The sequence below is a fragment of the Phyllostomus discolor genome, chromosome 11 (genome assembly GCF_004126475.2).
Source record: "Phyllostomus discolor isolate MPI-MPIP mPhyDis1 chromosome 11, mPhyDis1.pri.v3, whole genome shotgun sequence".
Classification (NCBI taxonomy): Eukaryota; Metazoa; Chordata; class Mammalia; order Chiroptera; family Phyllostomidae; genus Phyllostomus; species Phyllostomus discolor.
In genome coordinates, this window is record NC_040913.2 from 69,177,480 (window position 1) to 69,198,540 (window position 21,061).

Sequence of the window (21,061 nt, forward strand, 5' to 3'; positions counted from 1 at the left end):
CACAAAGCAACACTCGAATAATCACCACTCAGATGAAGAAACAGAAACTGGCCATCAGCCCCAGAAGCCTCCTCAGGACCCTGCCCAAATCTTCACTCCTCCTTCGTATCCTGTAGGTAATTTCTATTTCACTTTTATGATAAGCATTTCCTTGATTTTCTTCATAGTTTTATTACCTTGGTATACACCTCTAAGATTGTTTAGTTTTGTCTGATTTTTAGGCTTTATGTTAAATACACACACACAGATATACAGGAGTGAGCAAAAGTAGGTTTATATACAGACAGTAAGACAATAATTAATAAATAATACAACAATAATAATAATAATATAAGAATAAACTCTTTATGTGTTCACAACTGTAAACTGACTTTTGCCCACTCCTGTATGCCTTTCAGCCTTGTTCTTGCTACCTACTTCCCCCCATCACTACCTTTTTCTCTTGGTGTAGAAGGTTCAGGGCTTTCTCTTCTTCCTTCTACATTCCCAAATTCTGTCTCTTTCACATTTGACTCTCTATCAGGTGGTCGGGAGGAAGTACTGTTTTGGGGGTTTTTTGTACTGCCTCTCTGGATGATTTTATATGTGGCACAAAGCAGCCAACGCTAAAACTTATTTGCCACCACCACCTCCCATCATCTTTAGCTGTCTGCCAGCCACACTGAGCCCAGGCCTAGGCCTTGCACTAAAGACTTAGTTCCACCGAAGGCGTGGAAGTGGAGTATCCCCTGCGGTCTCACAGAGGTGTCCAACCTTCAGCCCCGGGGCCACATGCAGCCCAGGATGGCTGTGAATGTAGCCTAACACAAAATCATACATTTACTTAAAACATTATGTAAAAAAAAACCCAAAAACTGTTTTTGTGATTGGGTGTTACAATGTATTTAATGTATGCCCTAAGATAACTCTTATTCTTCCATTGGGGCCCAGAGATGTCAAGATGTTGGACACCCCTGCGAGGCACTACAGCCATGCCTACCCCTTGATACTAGGATTTCTGACCTCGCAGACTCTAAGATGATACATTTGTCTTGTTTTCAGCCAGTGAGTTTGTGATGACTTGTTACAGCAGCATTTGGAAACTAGTACAATTGTCTTTGCAATTTTTTATTTCTCACTCTGAAAATTTCCCCAAATTTCAGAACTGACTTCTCAGTCATCTTCTAGACATCTCTACTTGGGTATTTCACCAGCATCTTAAATTCAACTAGTCCAAAATTAAAATTATTATCTTTCTCCAAAAAACCCCAAAAAAGAATTAGTTCCACTACCTGCTGCTTTTCATAGGGTATGTATAAATTTATCAGGTGGTATCCTTTAGACCACCTGTAAATTGGCTAGAGGCTAGAAAGGTGAGAATGAAGTTGTTTTAATATGATAGTTTTTGGTTTTCTAACTGTAGAGCAGCAGTTCATCTGGAGGCAAGACAGGTGTCAGACACCTGCCTCCCCTCCTGTTTCACCAGCAATAGTGACGCACGGGCTGACGTCCCTGACTAGGTAGGACACACACACCACTTCCCTCCATGAATGCATGCACCAACACACCAACCTGCATTTCAAGGGCTGGCTTCAGTTTCAAGTTTTCTGAACACCCTAGGGAGGAGTCCTTACTTTGGAGTATCATTAAAGCACCTTAGATCCGGATGTTGCACAGGTCTGCCTCCCTTCTCTCATGTGACTGTGATCACCAACAGGCAAGGCCATGTCTTTATTTTTTTTCCCCACTGCTGCTATTTTATTTTTAAAATTTTATTTGTATATCCAGCACTTAGCACAGTGCCTTGTCCACAGCAGGTGCTCAGTTAATACTTATTGAAAGAATGCATTTTTATTAACAAATGCATGGAGAGGCAACAGTATGTGCACTCCTTTGTTTTGGCTGCTTGGACAGCATCTGAGAAATGGGCAGTCCTGGTTTGACAGCTGAGCTGAGGAAGGGCTAAAGCAACAGCTAGAGGATTTAACCCTAAATCTGTCCATTTTCCTCCCCATCTCCATCTCATTGTACAGTGACCGTTTCTGTCGGGGCTCTTTGTGGTCTGTCATCTTCAGATTACCCGAATGTGGCCCTGGGACATTTGTGTATCCTTACCACTACTGTGGAGGAAAAAGGGTTTAATGTATATAACATGTAACAGTATTAAGAATTACCTTTTTTGTACAGCAAATAAGAAACATAATTGGTAGGTATAAAATGGACAGAGGGAGGTTAAGAATCGAGTAGGAAACAGAGAAGCCAAAGAACTTATATGTACAACCCATGGACATGAACTGGGGGATGGGGGAGGTGCAGGGTGGAGGGGGATAAAGGGGAGTAAAAATATTGGGACAACTGTAATAGCATAATTAATAAAATATACTTAAAAAAAGAAATCCATCAGAAAAAGACAAAAAAATTACCTTTTTTGACTATAATAGGGCCAGGTGCTTGAGAGCCAGTCCTTGCATTAAGTTGACGTCTGTGTGACGGTTGCTAATATCTAAAGCTATTTCAAATAGCAGCGACTTTGCTCTTGAGTGTTTTCTCATCATTCTTGTGTCTTGAACTGTAGAGAGTTACTGACTTTCTCCCTGATGTGGACTGGAAAATACTAGAACCAGTGTCTGGATAACGTGCCCCTTTAATTTTATAGATGCTCAAATTACATTTGCATTGGATTGCATTGTAGGCAGTAATCTTCCTTTCCTCCCCTGTGTTGCCTTAATTAAAGGAAATGAGTGAAATATAAATTCAGAAGATTTCCTTGTTTTATTGAATAACACAAAATGAAAAGACTAATGCTGCAGAAAGGTATAACAATTTTTTCTTTCTGTATTAAACAGGTAACTTTACTGCTACCAGTATTTAGTGACCATGACCAGTCTCAGGATGTTGTATCGTTGCATCAAGATATTAATGATTATAACCGGAGATTCTCAGGGCAGCCCAGATCTGTAAGTAAAGTTACAGCAGGTACAAAGCTAGAGGGAACACAGTTACAGTATAATGACACTTCTCTTTTGTGGAGTGAGATTTACCAACAAATATTCTTCAACTGTGAGAAACCTCACTGTCCATGTGTGTTGGGTGAAGTCCTTCCTTCCATCATCGTTGTCATTCACTGAGTTACAGCTTTCCCAAGGACTGCAGTGTTTCTATCTTTAAAAAAAAGGTACTGTAAAAGTCATTTATGAAGAGGTGCCAGCAAAAAATCAATAGGAAAAATCTGAGGTAAAGATAAAATTATCAACTTCTATGTGATTCTAAAATAGGGTTTGATTTTATGAGAAACACCAGAGAACTTCTGGAGAGCGTTTTACAATTCTGTTTTACTCTAAGTTATTTCCCTTGGCCCCTGTTTGAAATGTTCTCTTAAGTAACCCTGTGTGTCCTCTTAGCTATTCAAATCACTCTTTTTAATAACATTAATTCTACAGTTGACCCCAACCCTAAAAAAGGCATTTGGTAGATTGAAAACTGTCACATTTTATTATCTCATCCCAGTTTTATCAAAATAGAGCAAGAAATTCTACAAGTATGTGTATGGCTGGATATGTATTTCAAAAACCAGAATACACTGAGTACAAATTTAGTAGGCAGAAAACCCAGACTCTCCCCCAAGCTCTAGACTGTATATCCAACTGCTTAGGGTACAACATCTCCACTTGGATGCCCCCTAGTCCTTTCAAACTTAACGTGTATAACTTGAAACCGATCCCCTTCCCCCAGCATAGGGGCTCTTCTGAGCTCCTCCTCTCCTCCATTCTCCTCATCTGATCTATAAGTAGGTTGTACCATTCCTTTTCTTTTTGGGGGGGGGTGGGGGGGGAGGGGTCCTATCATTTTTACCTTATAAAAATGTCCCGTGTCTGTAGAGCCATCGTATCAGTCAAAGTCACCATCATTTCAGCTTAGGTTACTTGCCGTGGCCTCCTCACTTTGACTTTGTTCTCTGCATGGCAATCCAAGTGGTACTTTGAAAATAAACAAGGCCGTGATGCTCTTGGGTTTTACAACTTGCCATTTTTTGGAATAATTTGGAATAATGGGCCAGCTCTTTACTGTGGTTTACAAGGCCCTGCTCGACCTGCCCCCCCCCTGCCCCCCAACATCTTGTGCCACTCTCCCCCTGCCCCAGCACACCTCAGCCACACTGGCCTTTCAGCTCTCAGAAAAGCTCTGAGTCTTTCCACATACGCCTTTACCTGTGCCATTTCCTGTTTGGAACACTTGTCGCTCTGCTCTCCTCATGGGTGATGCTCATCCTTTAGGTAGTTCTGAGATAAGCCTTCCCCCAGAGGCTTTCCCCAACAGCCTAGGTGTTCTCCATTATCACCCTCTGCACGTTTTCTGCCCAGCATCTGTCACAAACAGTGCTCAAACCTAGTTCCCTGGCTTGCTCTCCATAGGCTAACAGCACCGTGAGAGCAAAGACCATGTATTTTAGTCAGTACCAAATTCTCATCATGAAATTCGGTGTCTGGAATGTAGTAGGCCCTCAGTGTGTGCTGAGTCAATTTACGAACTATCCTTGAAGTAAGAACTGATACTGTTGCTCTCAGCCAAGGCTATAAAGCTATTAGAATATTTTAGTAACACACAGCTGTGCTCTGTGCTCCTTTGCTTGTATTCCTCATTCTGTAATGTCATGAACATTTAAAGGTAGTTTCATGTGTTGTGAATGATAATGGGTGAATCTTTTAGATGTGTAAGCACAAGGGCAACGTAACCCAGCCACTGTTGTTTTCCATAGCTACTCGATCCAGCCATTTCGTAACACACCCTCCAGTGACAGCCGTAGTGAGCCACTGGAAATCAGGGTTTCCAGTTACAAGATCTGCCACTGACCTTGAAGATGATAATAATAATTTTAAGATATTCATTCATATATTTAAGTGTGAAGCATACCATTGCTGAGTTCTTATTTTTGTGTGTCAAATTTATAGTTAACAAGTAAGAAAGCTTAGTATGTGATGATGTTACAATATAATAAAGACAGTTAGCTCTTTGATATTCTACCTCAAAGTTGGAGTAAGATTGTGATTAATACACAAACATTTCTTAATAGCTCATTTCATATTTCTTATCTAATTATAGATTTTTGTGTAAATAATACCACATGAGCAGTGACAAATAGCTAATAATGGACGGAAAATTATTCTTAGAATATTTAAAGTAATTTACCATTGACCTTGTGAAAACTGTATAGCTGTTTTGCTTTAAATATTAGTTTCTTCCACAGAGAATAGGAAATTAATAAAGGAAATGACTCTAAAAAGACCATTTTTGTTCATTTGTGGCTAGTCTTCCAAAAGGAGTTACAAGATTTTCTTTACCTTGCATTTTTAAAACTGTTTTCTCATCACTTGCTCAGTTCCCATTTTTTGTCTCCATCTTCCTCAATTTATTTGGCATTTGTTAAATCAATAAATATATACACAGAGTTGGATCTATGATATTTATACAGACTCTTAAAAATAGCTGAACTGTGGGCAGTGGAAGACCACAGGAAGTGATTTCCTTCCTCCGGTCAGTTTGTCTTGTATCTGCCAACTTCTGAAAAGTAAGATACGTTGAAGAGTCATGGCGGGTCATCACTACACGGGAGCTGAGATCGTGTGGCCAGCGAACAGCTCTGCAGAATAAATGAGAAGTCCGCAGTCAGAGAGTAGCTGACCTGCTCGTGGTCATACAGATCAGGGTGGGGCAGAAGTGGGTTTACGGTTGTTCGTATGGAGATGAATACAGTAATTAATTAATAATAATAGAATAAATTTTATTTACTCACAACTGTAAACCTACTTTTGCCCCACCCTGTTAGATACTGGTATTATCTTTTCTTTTTAATAACTTTATTTAGATGTAATTTACATGCCATATGCATGCGTATTTTAAAGTATACAGGTCAATGATTTATAGTACATTTAGAGTAAATAGAATCTAATTACCATCATGATATAATTTTAGAACATTTCATTCTCCCAAAAGCTTTAGCAGTCCCTCTCCCTCTCTCCCTCTCCCCAGTCCTTGGCACCACTGGTCTACTCTCCATCTCTGTAGATGTGGCTCTTCTGGATATCTCATCATTTTATTTGAATGGGATCGTACAGTATATGGCCTTTTGTCTCTGGCTTATTTCACTTGGCATAATGTTTTCAAGGTTCATCCATGTTATAACATACCTCAGTACTGCATTGCTTTTTGTTGTATTTTTTTGTTTTTCAGTTACAGTTGACATACAATATTATATTAGTTTCAGGTGTACCATATGGTGATTATACATTAATGTAACTTACAAAGTGATCGCCCCATAAGTCTAGGACCCATCTGACACCGTACATAAATTCAAGAATATTATTGACTGTGTCACTTATGCTAGTACTTCATTGCTTATTATGGACAAAGCAATCTCATCTTGTTTATCCATTCATGAGTTGATGGACATTTGAGTTGTTTCCACTTGTTGGCTATGATAAATAATGCTCCCGTTAACTCCTGTCCAGTTTTTAGGTAGATGTATGTTTCATTCCCCTTGGGTATGTGCCTCACTGTGCAGTGGCTGGATATTGTCGTAACCCTGTGTTTCACATTTTGAGGAACTGCCAGACCGTCTCCTAAGGGCCTCTACATTTGCACCAACAGTGTATGAGGGTGCCAATGCTCCATATCTTATAATTTTCATTGCTTTCCATATCTGATAATTTTTTAATGTATGTCTTTTGTTAAAGTTCAGCTGTGAAAATTATGCTCATTTATATAAAAACCTAGTAATTTATGTGTTTCTGTACCTATTTAGAACTTAATCATTCTCAAAAAAGGTAGTACTTGGCATTCCAAAAATCTTTGTAGCAATTAGGAATTTGCTTAAATTCTAGCTAAGCAGAATAAACATCCTCAGAAGGGATCAGCTTCATTGCTATTCTTAGACTGTCATTAATATTGATGTCTTTAATGTATAATATTTATATATTGTCTGGCAACTTACAAAGGCCATTTATATACAATATCTCTTTCATTTTTGAAAGTCCTCCTGGTACATAAATACTCAATTGTTGACTTATCTCTAGTAGGTTAAACAACTTTCCCCAAGGTCACCTGGCTAATAAGTAATTGATTTTGAATTCAAACCCAGATCTGACTTTTCAAAAAATTTTTCTAATATTGTGTTTATTTATTTTTAGAGGGGATGGGAGGCAGAAAAGAGAGGGAGAGAAACATCAATGTGTAAAAGGTACATTGATAAATACGCCTACAACTGGTGACCTGGCCTGCAACCCAGGCATGTGCTCTGACTGGGAATCGAACCAGTGATCTTTTGGTTCACAGGCCAGCATTCCCACTGATCCACACCAGCCAGGTCCCACCCAGATCTCTCTGACTTTAAAGCTGAGACTTGAGCTCAAGCCTCAGCCTAATACTATATAGTAGGTTCTTGATTTTTTTTTTAACAACTCAAATTAGAAATGACTTGAGTTTTACATTATTATGTCCTGTAAGTTTGTTGACATTTTAATTGCTTTTCAATTATCTGCAATAAAAAACCTATTTTATAAGAAGCTAGTAATCAAAGAACTATTTTTAAATAAAATGAATAGCTAGAAAAAATGGTCAAACAATAGGTGAAACTTTTTAATTCAATGTTAACTTTGCACAATTGTAAGAAAATTATATTATTTTAAAATCTGACACATTAGATGCCAAATCATAATATTTGTTTTTCCCCTACCAGATTATGGAAAGAATTATGGATCTACCCACTTTACTGAGGCATGCATTCAGGGAAATGTTTTCAGTCGGTGGCCTTTTCTGGATGTTCCGTATCAGGATAATACTTTGTTTAATGGGAGCTTTTTTCTATCTTATATCACCTCTAGATTTTGTACCTGAAGCCTTGTTTGGAATTCTGGGCTTTTTAGATGATTTCTTTGTCATTTTTTTGTTGCTTATCTACATCTCTATTATGTATCGAGAAGTGATAACGCAGAGACTAAACAGGTGAAAAAAGTTTACTGAAATATGAGCTAATGTGTACAATCAAACAAAAGGAGCCATGGTATCATACAGCGTTAGAATATTATCTTACAAACTGAAGACTGCTGTATGACAGACATTTGATTATTATTTGGCAAATACCTAGCAATATATGACTGGAATTTTTACATGTTGCAGGTTCTGATATTAAGGTTAGAATTATAATAATTTACAACTTTGTTTTGATTGTGTTGTTTGTAAAGTCTCTGGGGAAAAAAACATGAAATTATATAAAAAGGGATGCTTTCATATCTTTCTTTTCCCCCAAATTACTCAGATTAATGGGATGTATAGTAAGATAGTGTTAAATGTACACTTTACCCATGTTTCCTTCTCAGTGAGCACCTGTAGGATAATATATTGCAATGAGACTCATCTAAATATTTTTGTTACAATAAAATACTACACAGTATCAGGGGAAAAGTGTTTTTTTTAGTACTAAGTTTTGTGCATTTGGAGCAGTTCTGCTCTTCCATTCTGATACAAGTCTTTGTTATTAGCTGAAAGTGAACAAAAAAACTTGAACTTGATCATTTGATTTCACATTCTGGTTTACAGAACACTGGGAGAGTTAACAAGGTGTAAGACATTTATGTCCAGCCAGCATACTTATGTTCTCAGTATGGCATGTAAACCAGAGTTTGGTCCTTTTATAGGAACAGTGTATTAAAGTAACTTGTAAAAGGAATGTTTTTTCAGAAACCTGGGCAATACTGTAAACAAATAGTAGTTTGATGCATTTCTGAAAAAAAGTGGTTTTTCATGGCTTGAGCATCAAAGAGGGTACTAGGAGAGTACTAGGAAGATTTTAAGTTTGACAAGAGGAATTATGGTGAACTAGAGTAACAGAATGGACAAATCTGGTTCGTTTTCTCTGGACAGAAAACTTGTAATGCTGTCCCTAGATGGTGCAGAATGAGCAAATGTCAGATGTGATTCAATAGGAAGGTTACATTGGTTTCTTTTTTTAACTGCTACAGTGTAACGCTCTCTTCTGCAGTTTTGTTTGAAAAGAACCAAAACCACAAGTATTATGAAATCCCAGTTCCCTCAGCTGGCACTACTCATTAGCAAACTGGACAGCAGGAGGTTGTTGATGCCCAGGGCTGCTAGCTCTGTCACCTGATAGTCATATTGTCCATTCACACGCTAGTGAGCCTCCCTATGTATAGACAGACCAAAAAAACAAAAAAGAACAAATCTATCGAAGTCTCCCAAATTAGATTAGCCATCGACTGATAAGATGCTGAATAATAATAGTGCTTTCTAATTTGGGTCTAGGACAAAGCTGCCTCTTGTTAGAGAGAAAAACAATAATGCTTAAATATCGCACATTATAATTACAGCAATTTCTCAAATACTTTTCATTTTATGCTTAAAACAGTTATGTGAAGAAGGCACGTGTCTTCCTTTTCACAGGTGAAATCCCTGTTATTGGTGACAGGTTTTTGGTTTGTCTGAAGCCACCAAGGTATAAGTGACTGAACTGGTATTGTATTTAATAGGACTCCTGCATGGGGTTCAGGTAAATGTGAGGGTTATTGCAAAGAGGCGAAACTAGAGAGAAACCAGGGTCCCCTGGAGTCTTTTGGGACATACTGGAGTAAGATAGCTTAGGTACACCTAAAAAGAAAGGAAGGTCTACAAAGACGACGTATCACGACTTCACGAATCCTAAATCTGCAGTTCCAAATCAAACATCTAGTAGGGTGGCACACTTCACAGAACAACATTTCAGCTGCAGCTACCAATTCTAAAAGCTAAGGAGCAGGAATTTGTTACACTAGACTAGAAATACATTTCCTACCAATTGCAAATTTGGTGTGGGGTTATATAGCAATGTCATTTTTTAAAGGCTTTCTTTTTCTGTGCATGTTCTGCTTCAAGTGTCAACATTTCTAGTTACAATAATTTTACCGTAATATTGGAATTCCTTGTAAGACTTTACTGGTAGAAGTGTATTACACCAACTTTTGTAACATACAAAAACACTGTATTATCGGAAGTCTTATTAAATAGAAAAGGGAACACGTGGGTATTTCAGAATTGTAGACCTGCTTATTATGTGTCTGTACTGATCACTGATAATAAATGCAGATGTTATCCGAGAGCATTTAAAACGAGTCAATCAGTGTTTTCAACATAGTAATACTTCTGTGATTCAGAGTGAGATCATATAAATCAAAGCAACAATCGGGACTCTGTAAACAATAATGTAACTGTCACCAAAACAAATGGTCCAACCCTGGGAGCAGGTAACTTGGGCAGGTTGATGGAAAACAAGACAGAGGGAACAGCTGTTCTCAGTGCCCACTGAGCGGTGGTTTCGGCCCCCACACTCTCAGCCTCTGAAAGCAACGGGAGGAAAGAACTGTCTTGACCCCTGTGGCCGTGCAGACGCCTACCTCAGAGAGTTGCAGAGAATCGACGGTTTGATTCAGACTTTGTGATTTAAGAATTTGTCAAACACCTACTCTTTTGAATAAAAGCAACATATCTAAAATTAAAAAGTAGCTGTCATCTTCCTGTTTCTTTGGTATTGTTTGCCTTGAAATTTGGAACTCCTGAAGTAGCATTCAGTATAATGGTTGCAGTGGTTTTCTTTTTCACTAATGGACATCCAATGTCTCATCACACTTCTAATTAATTTTCCGTAGATGTTTTTAAATGTAAAAAGTGGAAACATTTTTGTTTTTGAGGAAAATTGCTTCCCTGGGTAACCTGTGTTAATCTGGGCAAGAAGAGTGGAGATGAAACTAGAGAGTAGGCCTGTGCCCTGATTCCCCACCCGCATTTCTTCTGAGTGTGTGTTCAATGACTGAAGTTGCATAGTCAATAACTGAAATGACCTTTTCTGAGTTGGTGCCCTCATGTCTGCATCAACATTCTTTCCCTTGTCTTTGTAACACTAAATGTACTCAGGCTCTCCTGTTTTGCTAAAGAGCAACCCAGGGACCTGGGACTGGGTCAGAATAGGAAAGGGCACTCAACGTTTGAAGGCCCTGAGACTTGTCTCCCAGTATGCGGTATGGGCTGTTGACAATCACAGAGATATAAAGACAATGATGAGATTTTGTTCTGTCAGAACCAGACCATTTTCCTGACATAAGTATTTAAGCATTGAGCCCTGACTGCAAGCAATTTGAGATGTTACCAGTCACTGTCACCTTCATCCACCTGGATCCTCTGACTGGTCCCATACCCACACTGCTGCACAAGAGGAGTGAACACGTGGAGCATGTTTGGATAGTTTCCTTATTATTTTTATCAGACTGGTGGCATACAGTGTAGGCCTTTTGAAGGGAATGTAATATGGGATGTAGGAGAGGGCTAAGGGCTAAAAATGTTTAAACTCATTGGTATCTAATATTTTAGATTTTAATTTGTTTAAAAACACAAAAACTTAAAAACTTTAAAAATACCTGATATTGTAATCAAAACAATCACTCTTCTAATTGGTCTTAGGGGAAACCTGTAATTTTTGTCTACATGAAAACTAGTTTCGTTTCACTAATCCTAGAATATTAGAAATGTTAAGCACCCTTACAAATCGTGTTTTCTCAGATGATAGCTATAGATAGCTCCTCAGAAAAATACATTTATACACACGTTTCTATACTTTCGATTCGTTTTCAGGGGATTCAAGATCTGAACATTTATGGATTCCAAATTAAGAATTCCTCATTTAGTCCTACAACCTTACTCCACAGATGAAGATAATGAGGCCCAGAGAGAATGAATGCTAAGGTATTTTTTAAAATAAAAATTTACAGAAAAAAAGCATAGTTGGAGAGAAATTAAAATCTAAATTGTTAGATATCAATGAGTTTTAAAACATCTTTAGTCCTTAGCACTCTCCTATGTTAAAAAACAAGTGGCTTACTTTTCTTCAGTTTATCAGGCAAGACAAAGTTTATCCTAGAATAATTGTAATAAAACTTGGTCTTTTAATGTGAAGGCTTAATTTTTTTTCCTTAAAAAGTATTGTAAATAAATTAGACTTTGAAAAACATCACTTTAAAAAATTGTTTTTTAATTACTGATTTGAGACAGAAAGAGAGATGGTTTTATTGTTCCACTTCCTTATGCATTCATTGGTTGATTCTTGTTATGTGCCCTGACGGGATGGAACCTGTAATCTTGGCAAATTGGGAAGATCCTCTCTAAGGGAGCTACCCAAAGCTACCCAGCCAGGGCCAAAAAACATCAAACTTCTAACTACATTTAACTCAATTTACCCCGATTTATTGTCTTTCCCTCAAGTGAACATAACAAAACTAAGGCATATATTCATTTTTTATATTTATTGAAGGGGTCAAATGAGATCTAATGAGCATATAAACATCTCATTCTCTTTTTAAAAAGGCAGTTTTGCATATCTTACGTGGCCCTTGTTTGCTTAATAAGCTGTTTTAGTAAGGTAGAACTCCACTCCAAATATAAATCAGTATAGGTCATGTGATTATCATAAAGTGAACACAGTTTAACCATCACTTCAGTCAAAAGACACATTATCTCCATCCCCTAAGTCCTCTTTCTTTGCCTCTGTCCCCATAGTATATTTTGTCTCTGGCTTAATCAAGATCACATAAAAACCATCCATAGAGTATGAGTCATAGCTTATTTTGATTGCTGTGTAGTATTCCATAATATGACTATACCACAGCTTATCCATCAACCATTAATGGGCATATGGATTCTTTGCATCAACATTTTCTACAAAACATATGATCAGTGACCACCCTTTTAAAGAAATCGGCGCAAGACCCAGTGACTTCAGCTTTACACCTGCCCTCCTTTGAGCCAGCAGACTCCAAGCTAAAAGGCCTTGATAAATTAACCCAAAAAAGGTATCGGAGCGAAGCAAGGCGGGGCAGTTACGCTCCACTCCCCAGACCTCTTCTACCGAGGCGTTCCTTTCTTCCTTCCGGAAGGCCGAAGGCCCGCCCACTTCAGTGACGCTAAACCCTTGGCATCACACGCCGGGCCTCAGCCAATGGCTTGCTTCCCAGGGAACGTTACCTCTGACCTCAAGGCTAATCTGAGACAGCAGGGACGAACTCCTCGCGAGAGGTGAGATTGAAGCTCCCTCCGCCATCTTGGAGATGGGAGTCAGGGGATGGTTGTGGTCGTTCTGCTAAAGCAAACAACAAAACGGGCACATCTGTCACCCCCAAGTAAGGCTATTATCACTGTAATTGTTGGCCTAACCTACAGAAGAAGCAAGGGTGTCAAAGCGGAGAGCAGCGACATTGATAACAGTTTCACCTGCCTGCTGGGGCGAAAGAAGTGAAACGACTGAGAACCGGAAGGATGGTGCAGTCCTGTTCCGCCTACGGCTGCAAAAACCGATATGATAAGGATAAGCCAGTTTCTTTCCACAAGTAAGTGCGGTTCGCGCCTCGCGAAGTCGGCCACTGCTCGTGCCGGGGCGCGCAGCCGGTTAGGCTCGGGGGCGGAGCCAGAGCTACGCGCGTGTCCGCGCGAGACCTAGCGAGAGGGGTGTAGGCAGGGGCGGGGTGCGCCCGAGCGCTGCTGGGGGGTCTTGCTCTGGCTTGGGCGGTGGGCTAGTCCGCGGGTTGTCGGAGCCCCAGGTTCGTTGCCGCGGGCTGCGTGTTCTTGGCACTTGTTGTCACCGCTATCCAGGACCGTTTCTTATGCGGGAGTTCCGGCCGTGAGCTCGAGGCTCAGTCGCCGCCTGGAGTTGGCTGATTGGGGGCGGGAGGGCGGGCGATGCCAGAAGGCCCCGCAGGTCCTGAGATCTCCAGGCCAAGAGCCATTTGGGTTTCACCAGGTCAAGGAGAAGCCAGGTGGTGATAACTCTTTAGAAGTAAATTTGAAATTAAAAGAAGTCACTCTTTTTCGTCCTTGCGGTGGTTGGGAGGCCAACATCATTAAGGACTGGTTTTTGGCCAGGATTTCAGGGAGGATGTGTATGGGCGAGTTTCTAGGAACCAACCTTTAAGGACCTCTTAAGTTTGAGGCAGTTTGTGGTACTGCTAAGATGAATAGTTTATGTTTGCAGCACACGATTATGATAACATGGAAAATAATACTACGGACCATGATCAAGTGCCATAATAAAGGTCAATATCAGCTATTACTGGTGCATAGACGAAGCCCTTGGGAAAGAACCTGCCCCACATCTTTCAGAACTGTTTTATCCAAAAGGTGCTGCAGTCAGTCTTAGAGGAAAAATGTTCTCTGGAAAAGAAAACCTTAGAATGGAAGTGACTCAATGATAATCAAATGTCTGCAAAATGTGACACGGTGGCAATTTTATTCAGCCAAATTCAGTACAGTATTTGCAGATTTTATTACATTTACGTTCATTTTTTTTTTGCAAGAATTCCCGACTATAAACGATAGGTAAGAAATTAAACTAGAACCAGTGGTAAGTTATATGAATTCTTCATAGCTAAATAATTACACAAGCAAAATATTTTTTTCAATTTTTTGTGGGGGTCATTTGTGTTTAACAACAGGTGTGGGTGCATTTTTATATTCTTGGTATAGTATGAGAAGGACCATAGAGAAATAAGAGTGTCTAATGCATAGGGAGATCTTGAGTGTTGATATTTCCCTCTTCAGAGAAGGGAATAGGACACTTAACACTTCCAGAATTCAGTTCAGTATACCTTAACATTACTTCTTGATTTATTGGAATTTCTGAAAGCTGACGAATTGATCTCTCCAGCATGGGGAATCGGTCACGAGATGGTGGGTGACACCATCACACTCATTCAGTTTTCTGCCTCCCCATTCTAATGATAGGGCAGAAGGAATCTAAAAATGTGGGGTAGTTTTCCTACCCTTCATTGGTAGGGCATTCACACATCAGAAATAGTGAGTTTAACAGCCTGCTGGCTGTTAAACAATTGAATGGGAAGAAGGACTGACCTTCTACATCTCATCCTTTATCTAGAAGAACAGCTTTGGAAGCGGAGATGAGCAAGAGCTTGACAGAACCTCACAGACATCCTGAGCACTCATAGTCCTTGAGTCAGGAAGCCCTAGGTCCTGGATTTTACCAGGGATTGCTACTGGAGTTTGTACTTATAGAAGCCATTTCTGCATTTCTGGCAGGGATCTTCTAAGAGTGTTTCTTTCCCCAGTTTCTGTGTAGTAGTAGTGGGAAGAGTGGACAAAGGGACTGGCGTAAACATCTCTTAGACCGTCAGGATAATGGCGGAACCAGGCTCTGGCATACTTTGGAAGAGAGACTGGACCATACAGTAGAAACATCCTTCTTTGGCTTCTTTCCAATCCCCCCAACTTAATAAATCTCTGACCTGGAAAAATAAAATCACAGCAAATTTAAATTATTCCTACCTCCCTTTATCTGGTCTTGACAAACATTTCAGTAGATTAAGAGGTAAATTAAACATTTTAAATTTGTCATTGCAATTCAACTGAAATTTAATTAAGTCATGTTTGTTAGTTTCTGATTCTAAGACAACCAGAAGCTTCTTTTTCTCAGCATGTAGATATAAACATGCAATTTTGTTTTACAGTGTACAGAAGTCACTGGTAAAATAATACAAATTCACCCTACAGTATCTATTTTACTTGAAATTTTAGTGTCTTCAATATAAAAAGTTAAACCATAATAAATGAGAGAAGTAAGAGAGCCACATGATTTACTCTTGTGTATTTAGATGTGTGTGGAATACCTGTATCTGTCTGTAAAAGTTATTTATGGTAATGGAGGAAGGGAGAAAGGGAGAAACAGTATCAGGCACATGGGCCCTCCACCCCCAACCTTTCTTTACCTACTCTTCCCACTGCACACATGCCATCCGCCAACGTGGCTTTTATTTTTACATCCTGTAAATTCTTTTTTTAAATTTATTTTTATTTTTATTTATTTTTAGAGAGGGAGATAGAGAAACATCAATGTGCAGTTGCTGGGGGTCATGGCCTGCAACCCAGGCATGTGCCCTGACTGGGAATTGAACCTGTGACCCTTTGTTCGCAGCCTGCGCTCAATCCACTGAGCTACGCCAGCCAGGGCACATCCTGTAAATTCTTAATTGGCTTGTCTTATTTAGATTGTATATATCATTGTATCCAACATTCCTATAACTACCGTATATAATCAATTAAGATTTCTATAAGAAATACTTTTTTTCCCCTTTAAAGATTGTATTTATTTATTTTTTAGAGAGAGAGGAGAGGGAGGGAAACATAGATTGGTTGCCTTTATTATGCCCCAACTGGAAACTGGCCCACAACCCAGGGTTTGTGTCTGACTGGAATCGAACCGGCAACTTTTTGGTTTGCAGGCCAGCACTCAATCCACTGAGCCACAGCAGCCAGGGCTAGTCATAGGATCTTTTAAACAAGTCCATTTAAAGGCACAACTAATTAAAAAAAAAAAGCAGAACTAGTGTGTTGATTACTCCTCAGTGTGTTAATACGAATGTAAGATAGTTCTTTCGTAAGCAGGAAAGTTTGGATGTGCCTTATAATAAAAAATAAGGTAATAGAAGTGAATTATATCATCTTTAGGTTTCCTCTTACTCGACCCAGTCTTTGCAAGGAATGGGAGGCTGCTGTCAGAAGAAAAAACTTTAAGCCCACCAAGTATAGCAGTATTTGTTCGGAACACTTTACTCCAGATTGCTTTAAGAGGGAGTGCAACAACAAGTTACTGAAAGAGAATGCTGTACCCACAATATTTCTTTGTACTGAACCGCATGACAAGGTAATATCTGTTTTTCAATATTGGCTTTTCCCCCCTATTTTTAAAAGTAATGTGTTTATTGTGGAAATTTGGAAAATTCAGAGTCATGTTAAGAAAACAAATGTTATCTGAAACCTAACACCTCTTGTAAATAACCACTGTTAACAGTGATATTCTTTTAAAAAATACAAAATACAGTTTATAAAAGTTAAATATCCTCACACTAAGAAACTCAGTTAAGCTTTGTAATTTACTTTTAAGATCATTCCACACAGCTACTTGTATGTTGATCAGTTTTTGTTTTTCTGTATCAGTGACAGTTCAATTTCAAAGTATTTTTCTCCTCAGTTTTAAATACTGCTTAGCAGTTCATTAAATTTTACCATTCTGCCTCTTGTGTTCCATTTCTACTTCTGGTAGAAAAGTATAATTAAAACTTAAACTCTTTTCTCATTCATTTTGGAATATTTCTTTACCGAGATTCATATAAAAAAATCTGATTTTCTTAAATTCCATAGATAAATTTTTCAAATTGTTATTTCTAGTTACTAAACTCAAACATACTCTGCATTCTTGTTTTAGAAGGAAGATCTTCTGGAGCCACAAGAACAGCTTCCCCCATCTCCTTTAACACCCCCCATTTCCCAGGTCGATGCTGCTATTGGGTTACTGATGCCTCCTCTTCAGACCCCTGACAATCTCTCGGTTTTCTGTGATCACAACTACACTGTGGAGGATACAATGCACCAGAGAAAAAGGATTCATCAGCTAGAACAGCAAGTTGAAAAACTCAGAAAGAAGCTCAAGACTACACAGCAGCGATGCAGAAGACAAGAACGACAGCTTGAAAAATTAAAGGAGGTTGTACACTTCCAGAAAGAGAAAGACATAACAGAGAGAGGTTATGTGATTCTGCCAGATAACTACTTTGAAATAGTTGAAGTACCAGCATAGAAAAAAGGAATTTGTATTGGTTTTTAATGGGGCAATACCACACACCCTCTTCTAGCCTATAAAGGAGTTTCATCTGAAAAAATAACACTTGATTACTTGTATAAAAACAATTCAGAATATTTTTTAAAAAATAAATTAGATATATACTGTAAAATTGTTAATGTTTTTGTTTGTAATTTCAGGGTTTTTACATTTTAACAAAATATTTTAAAAGTTATAAACTAGCCTCAGAGCACCAGTGTAAGTTGGTTTCAAGGCTGAGGGTTTTTGTTTTCTAATTTGAGTATTTATAGAAATAATGTAAAAATAAAAAGGAAGAATGAGAACAGTACAGTAAGGATGATTTAAGTTTAAAATTTAAAATTAGTTTATTGAGAGAACTAAGTTATATTTTAAATCAGAAGTATGGGTTAGATCAAACTTCTCAGAATATATATAACCTTATTCGCACATTCTTATTTGTAAAGTCAAATTCATTTATCTTTCTTAATCACTTGTCAAAGGTAATGTGGCAAGTCAACCCTTTAAAAAAGGATATGTTCAGAGCAGAAACTGTAGTCATTTCATACCTAATTAATATGATTAAATAACTATATAATGAATGGAGTTTTAAAAAGTGGGCCCCTCTTTTTCCTCCCACCGTAACAAAGTAGGCATTGTTATCCATGAAGTAATAAATATGAGGGCCTCATCTGTGGTATGCTTTTTTCTCTTATTACCCCTAAGTTCCCCACCTGAAGTTATTTTTGCATCCAAGTCTCTAACGAACATGTTGTGTCAATAGAGTTTGATTTGTATCATGATATGGTAATCTTGAACCTGACTAATTGATTTTGGTCAAGGCTTCACATAAAAATGTTTTTCTTCACTTTAAAAAAATTTTTTTTATCCTCACCTGAGGACATTTTTTTCCCCCTTGCTTTTGGAGAGAGAGAAGAAGAGAGGGAGAGAAACATCAATTGGTGGCCTCACATGTGCCCAGACCGGGATCTTACACACCCAGGATGGGGACCGGACCCACAACCTTTCAGTTACGGGACGACGCTCCAACAGACTGAGCCACATTAGCCAGGGCAATTTCTTTACTTTTAACACAAATTAGATATTCAATCCCATTTTATTTAAATGAGTGATTTGTATTCAGAAACAGCCTATATGTACTGTTTATTTTCCTGAATGTTAAGATTTAAACACTGAGGTTTCTGTTCAAACTGTGAATTATATTCTGACTTTGTGATAAATTTTACATATATTTGAAATGAAATGTGTTCTGAGTAAACAAATACTGCCATAGTACTTACCTACTTAGATTTAGAGTAACTATTTCAACTGTAATTATTTTATATCTCAAAGTATGCTAAGATAGTTGAGTAATAAATCTTTTAAGGCAGTATTAAAGGTGTAAAACAATGATGTTCAGAAGCGTCTTTTGTAGACCTGCTTTTCAGTGTAATTCACTGCCATGCTGTGAACGGATAGTACTTTGATTCATGGAGATTTGGTTTTCGATGAACCAGTATTTCAAAAATAGAAAATTTTGATTAGAAGATTACTAGATGCTATGTAGAACTCACTCTAATGAATCAAAGGACTTTTTCCAGTTATTCATGGATCTCATCACGGTTTCTGGAAGTTGCAAACTCTCCAAGTAGTTTGTTTTTACATTTCATCTCTGTAGCAGTTCCTGGAAGGTATGTGGGTAATGTTTTGCCAAAGCAGATACTTATCTAACTTGTTACCTACACAAAGGAAAATCTGTGTGTGCGCACGCACGTGCGTGTGCGTCCTCAGAACCAGCACTCCAACAACTGACCTGTAAAAGTGGTAATAATAATTACTTTCAGCATCTTAGCATTATGATTCAACCTGAAGCTACTTCCTTTTCATAATAGACGTAAATCCATGTTTGGAGAGAACTGAGCAAGAACACATACACCAACTGTTTGCATATAAACAAGTTATCATAGTTTAACGTAGGAATTTTTAGGTTCAAGTACTTATTTCTGAATTTGAGATGTAACATTTGAATGTTTTTATAATTCATTTTGTCTATTGTACTACTTATGACATTGTCAAGAAAAGGAGACATTTTGACAACAGTAGGTCATGTTCAAGCATAATGAAACTCATTCAGAAAAAGGGACAAGGTCTCAATCTGAAACAAATCAGGAGAGGATCCATATGAAGTGCAGCATATTCTGAACATTTGTTTTAAACATATATAGTAACGTATAAAATTTTCACCTATGTGTGACATAATCTGTCAGTAATAGTGAGAAGAAGTATTGTTTATTAATTGAACTGCTAGGAAAACTATAGAATCAAAGAATTTTAGAATTAGAAGGAACTTAGAAATCATTGAACACTAGCCCAACTGCTAACCCTGAAGAAATTTCCTTGTATAGTATCTTTGACAGTGGTCACCTGAACTCTGCCATCTACACGTAAGCAGTTCTCAGATTCTTTAAAATGGGTTTCTGGGTTAGAATGGAATTAGTTGCCACCGTTTATACTTGTTTATAATACAAACATAAACTCACTTTGAACTGCTGCATAGTTTGTCAAATTCCAAATTACAGAAATGTTAAATTTTTGTAAAATAATTTAAATGTTTACTAACTGTATACCTGTTATGTGTGCTAAAAATATCTCTGTCATTGCAGTAAAGAAATAGTGGTGTCTAAAGTTATTAGCAAAACTTTTTACTTGGAAACCTAAGTACACGAGATTGTGTTCCTTTAACAGTAATGTGTAGTCCCATTCTTAGAAGTACAACAATAATGGTGAAGGCAAATGAAAATTTCACTTGGCATGGATTTTTTTAGGTTAAATTAATGTTCTCTGATCATTATCAAAACAGTTATATACACATGCACATACCTAACACCTGTGACTTTTATAAATAGTAAGCAACATAAAAAATGTATTTAAAAGTCCACATGATCTGTAAAAAGAAAACTGCATTTGTGTTCCAGAATTTTTAAAAGGCAGCCAGCCATGAGTAGCGTTTAAAGGAGAAAAAGTGAACAGATTCGGTTGGTTATCATTCTTGCTAATGTTGGGGAGTGAGTTGGATGACCAGCGAATGAAGAGCATTGCTTTTGTCTGGGGTAACTCGTGTTTCTGGGCATTATGGTTTAATACAGTTGTGTATTAAAATACATTCCTTGATGTGAAAGAAAAATATCAAAGAGCAAACTGATTTTTGCACACAAAAGCAATTATGATTACTGATCTTCACAGGGAAGTTAGCTCAAAGTAATGTTCTCTCACATTCCATGTCTTGATTATCTTTTTTGCCTTGGGTGTGGTTTTATTCTACTGAGATTTTTTTCTTAGTGATAAATATTTTTTAACACAAAATTTGTTGAGAATTTTTATTTTTTAAACATCCTAAAGTAGATGAGT

The 21,061-nt window shown here is 38.0% G+C and overlaps 2 protein-coding genes and 1 long non-coding RNA gene across 9 annotated transcripts in view; 2 read left to right on the plus strand and 1 right to left on the minus strand.

The window, feature by feature from the left end:
* The window catches only part of RNF170 (ring finger protein 170), a 31,317-nt gene extending 20,794 nt beyond the window's left edge, over nucleotides 1–10,523 (plus strand). For all 6 annotated transcript variants that reach the window (XM_028526828.2, XM_036011536.1, XM_036011534.1 and 3 more), the window contains 2 exons: nucleotides 2,826–2,936; nucleotides 7,712–10,523. In XM_028526828.2, coding sequence (XP_028382629.1) covers nucleotides 2,826–2,936; nucleotides 7,712–7,981 — 381 coding nt within the window. In that variant the 3' untranslated portion in view covers nucleotides 7,982–10,523. The remainder of the gene's footprint in view (nucleotides 1–2,825; nucleotides 2,937–7,711) is intronic.
* On the minus strand, nucleotides 3,010–13,405 carry LOC118497413. The gene is made up of 3 exons (XR_004899938.1): nucleotides 13,282–13,405; nucleotides 13,036–13,150; nucleotides 3,010–3,141 (listed from the first exon to the last, which is right to left on the minus strand). It is a non-coding gene; the product is annotated as an uncharacterized LOC118497413 (long non-coding RNA).
* On the plus strand, nucleotides 13,081–20,156 carry THAP1 (THAP domain containing 1). Of its 2 annotated transcripts, none has more exons than XM_028526753.2 (3): nucleotides 13,081–13,397; nucleotides 16,525–16,720; nucleotides 17,282–20,156. In XM_028526753.2, the coding sequence occupies exons 1-3, from the start codon at nucleotides 13,327–13,329 to the stop codon at nucleotides 17,651–17,653; spliced, it is 639 nt and encodes a 212-aa protein (XP_028382554.1). In that variant the 5' UTR covers nucleotides 13,081–13,326; the 3' UTR covers nucleotides 17,654–20,156. The 2 variants fall into 2 exon arrangements, with proteins under 2 accessions (XP_028382554.1, XP_035867431.1); XM_036011538.1 differs by lacking the exon at nucleotides 13,081–13,397 and adding an exon at nucleotides 13,863–14,184.
* The last annotated feature ends 905 nt before the right edge of the window (nucleotides 20,157–21,061 follow it).

Bases quoted from the DNA above. Each gene is read 5' to 3' on its own strand.
- THAP1 (XM_036011538.1), top strand. From the start codon at position 14,018: ATGAATAGTTTATGTTTGCAGCACACGATTATGATAACATGGAAAATA. The intron at 14,185-16,524 runs GTGCTGCAGTCA...TATCATCTTTAG, and splicing joins AGAACTGTTTTATCCAAAAG to GTTTCCTCTTACTCGACCCA. The intron at 16,721-17,281 runs GTAATATCTGTT...TTCTTGTTTTAG, and splicing joins GTACTGAACCGCATGACAAG to AAGGAAGATCTTCTGGAGCC.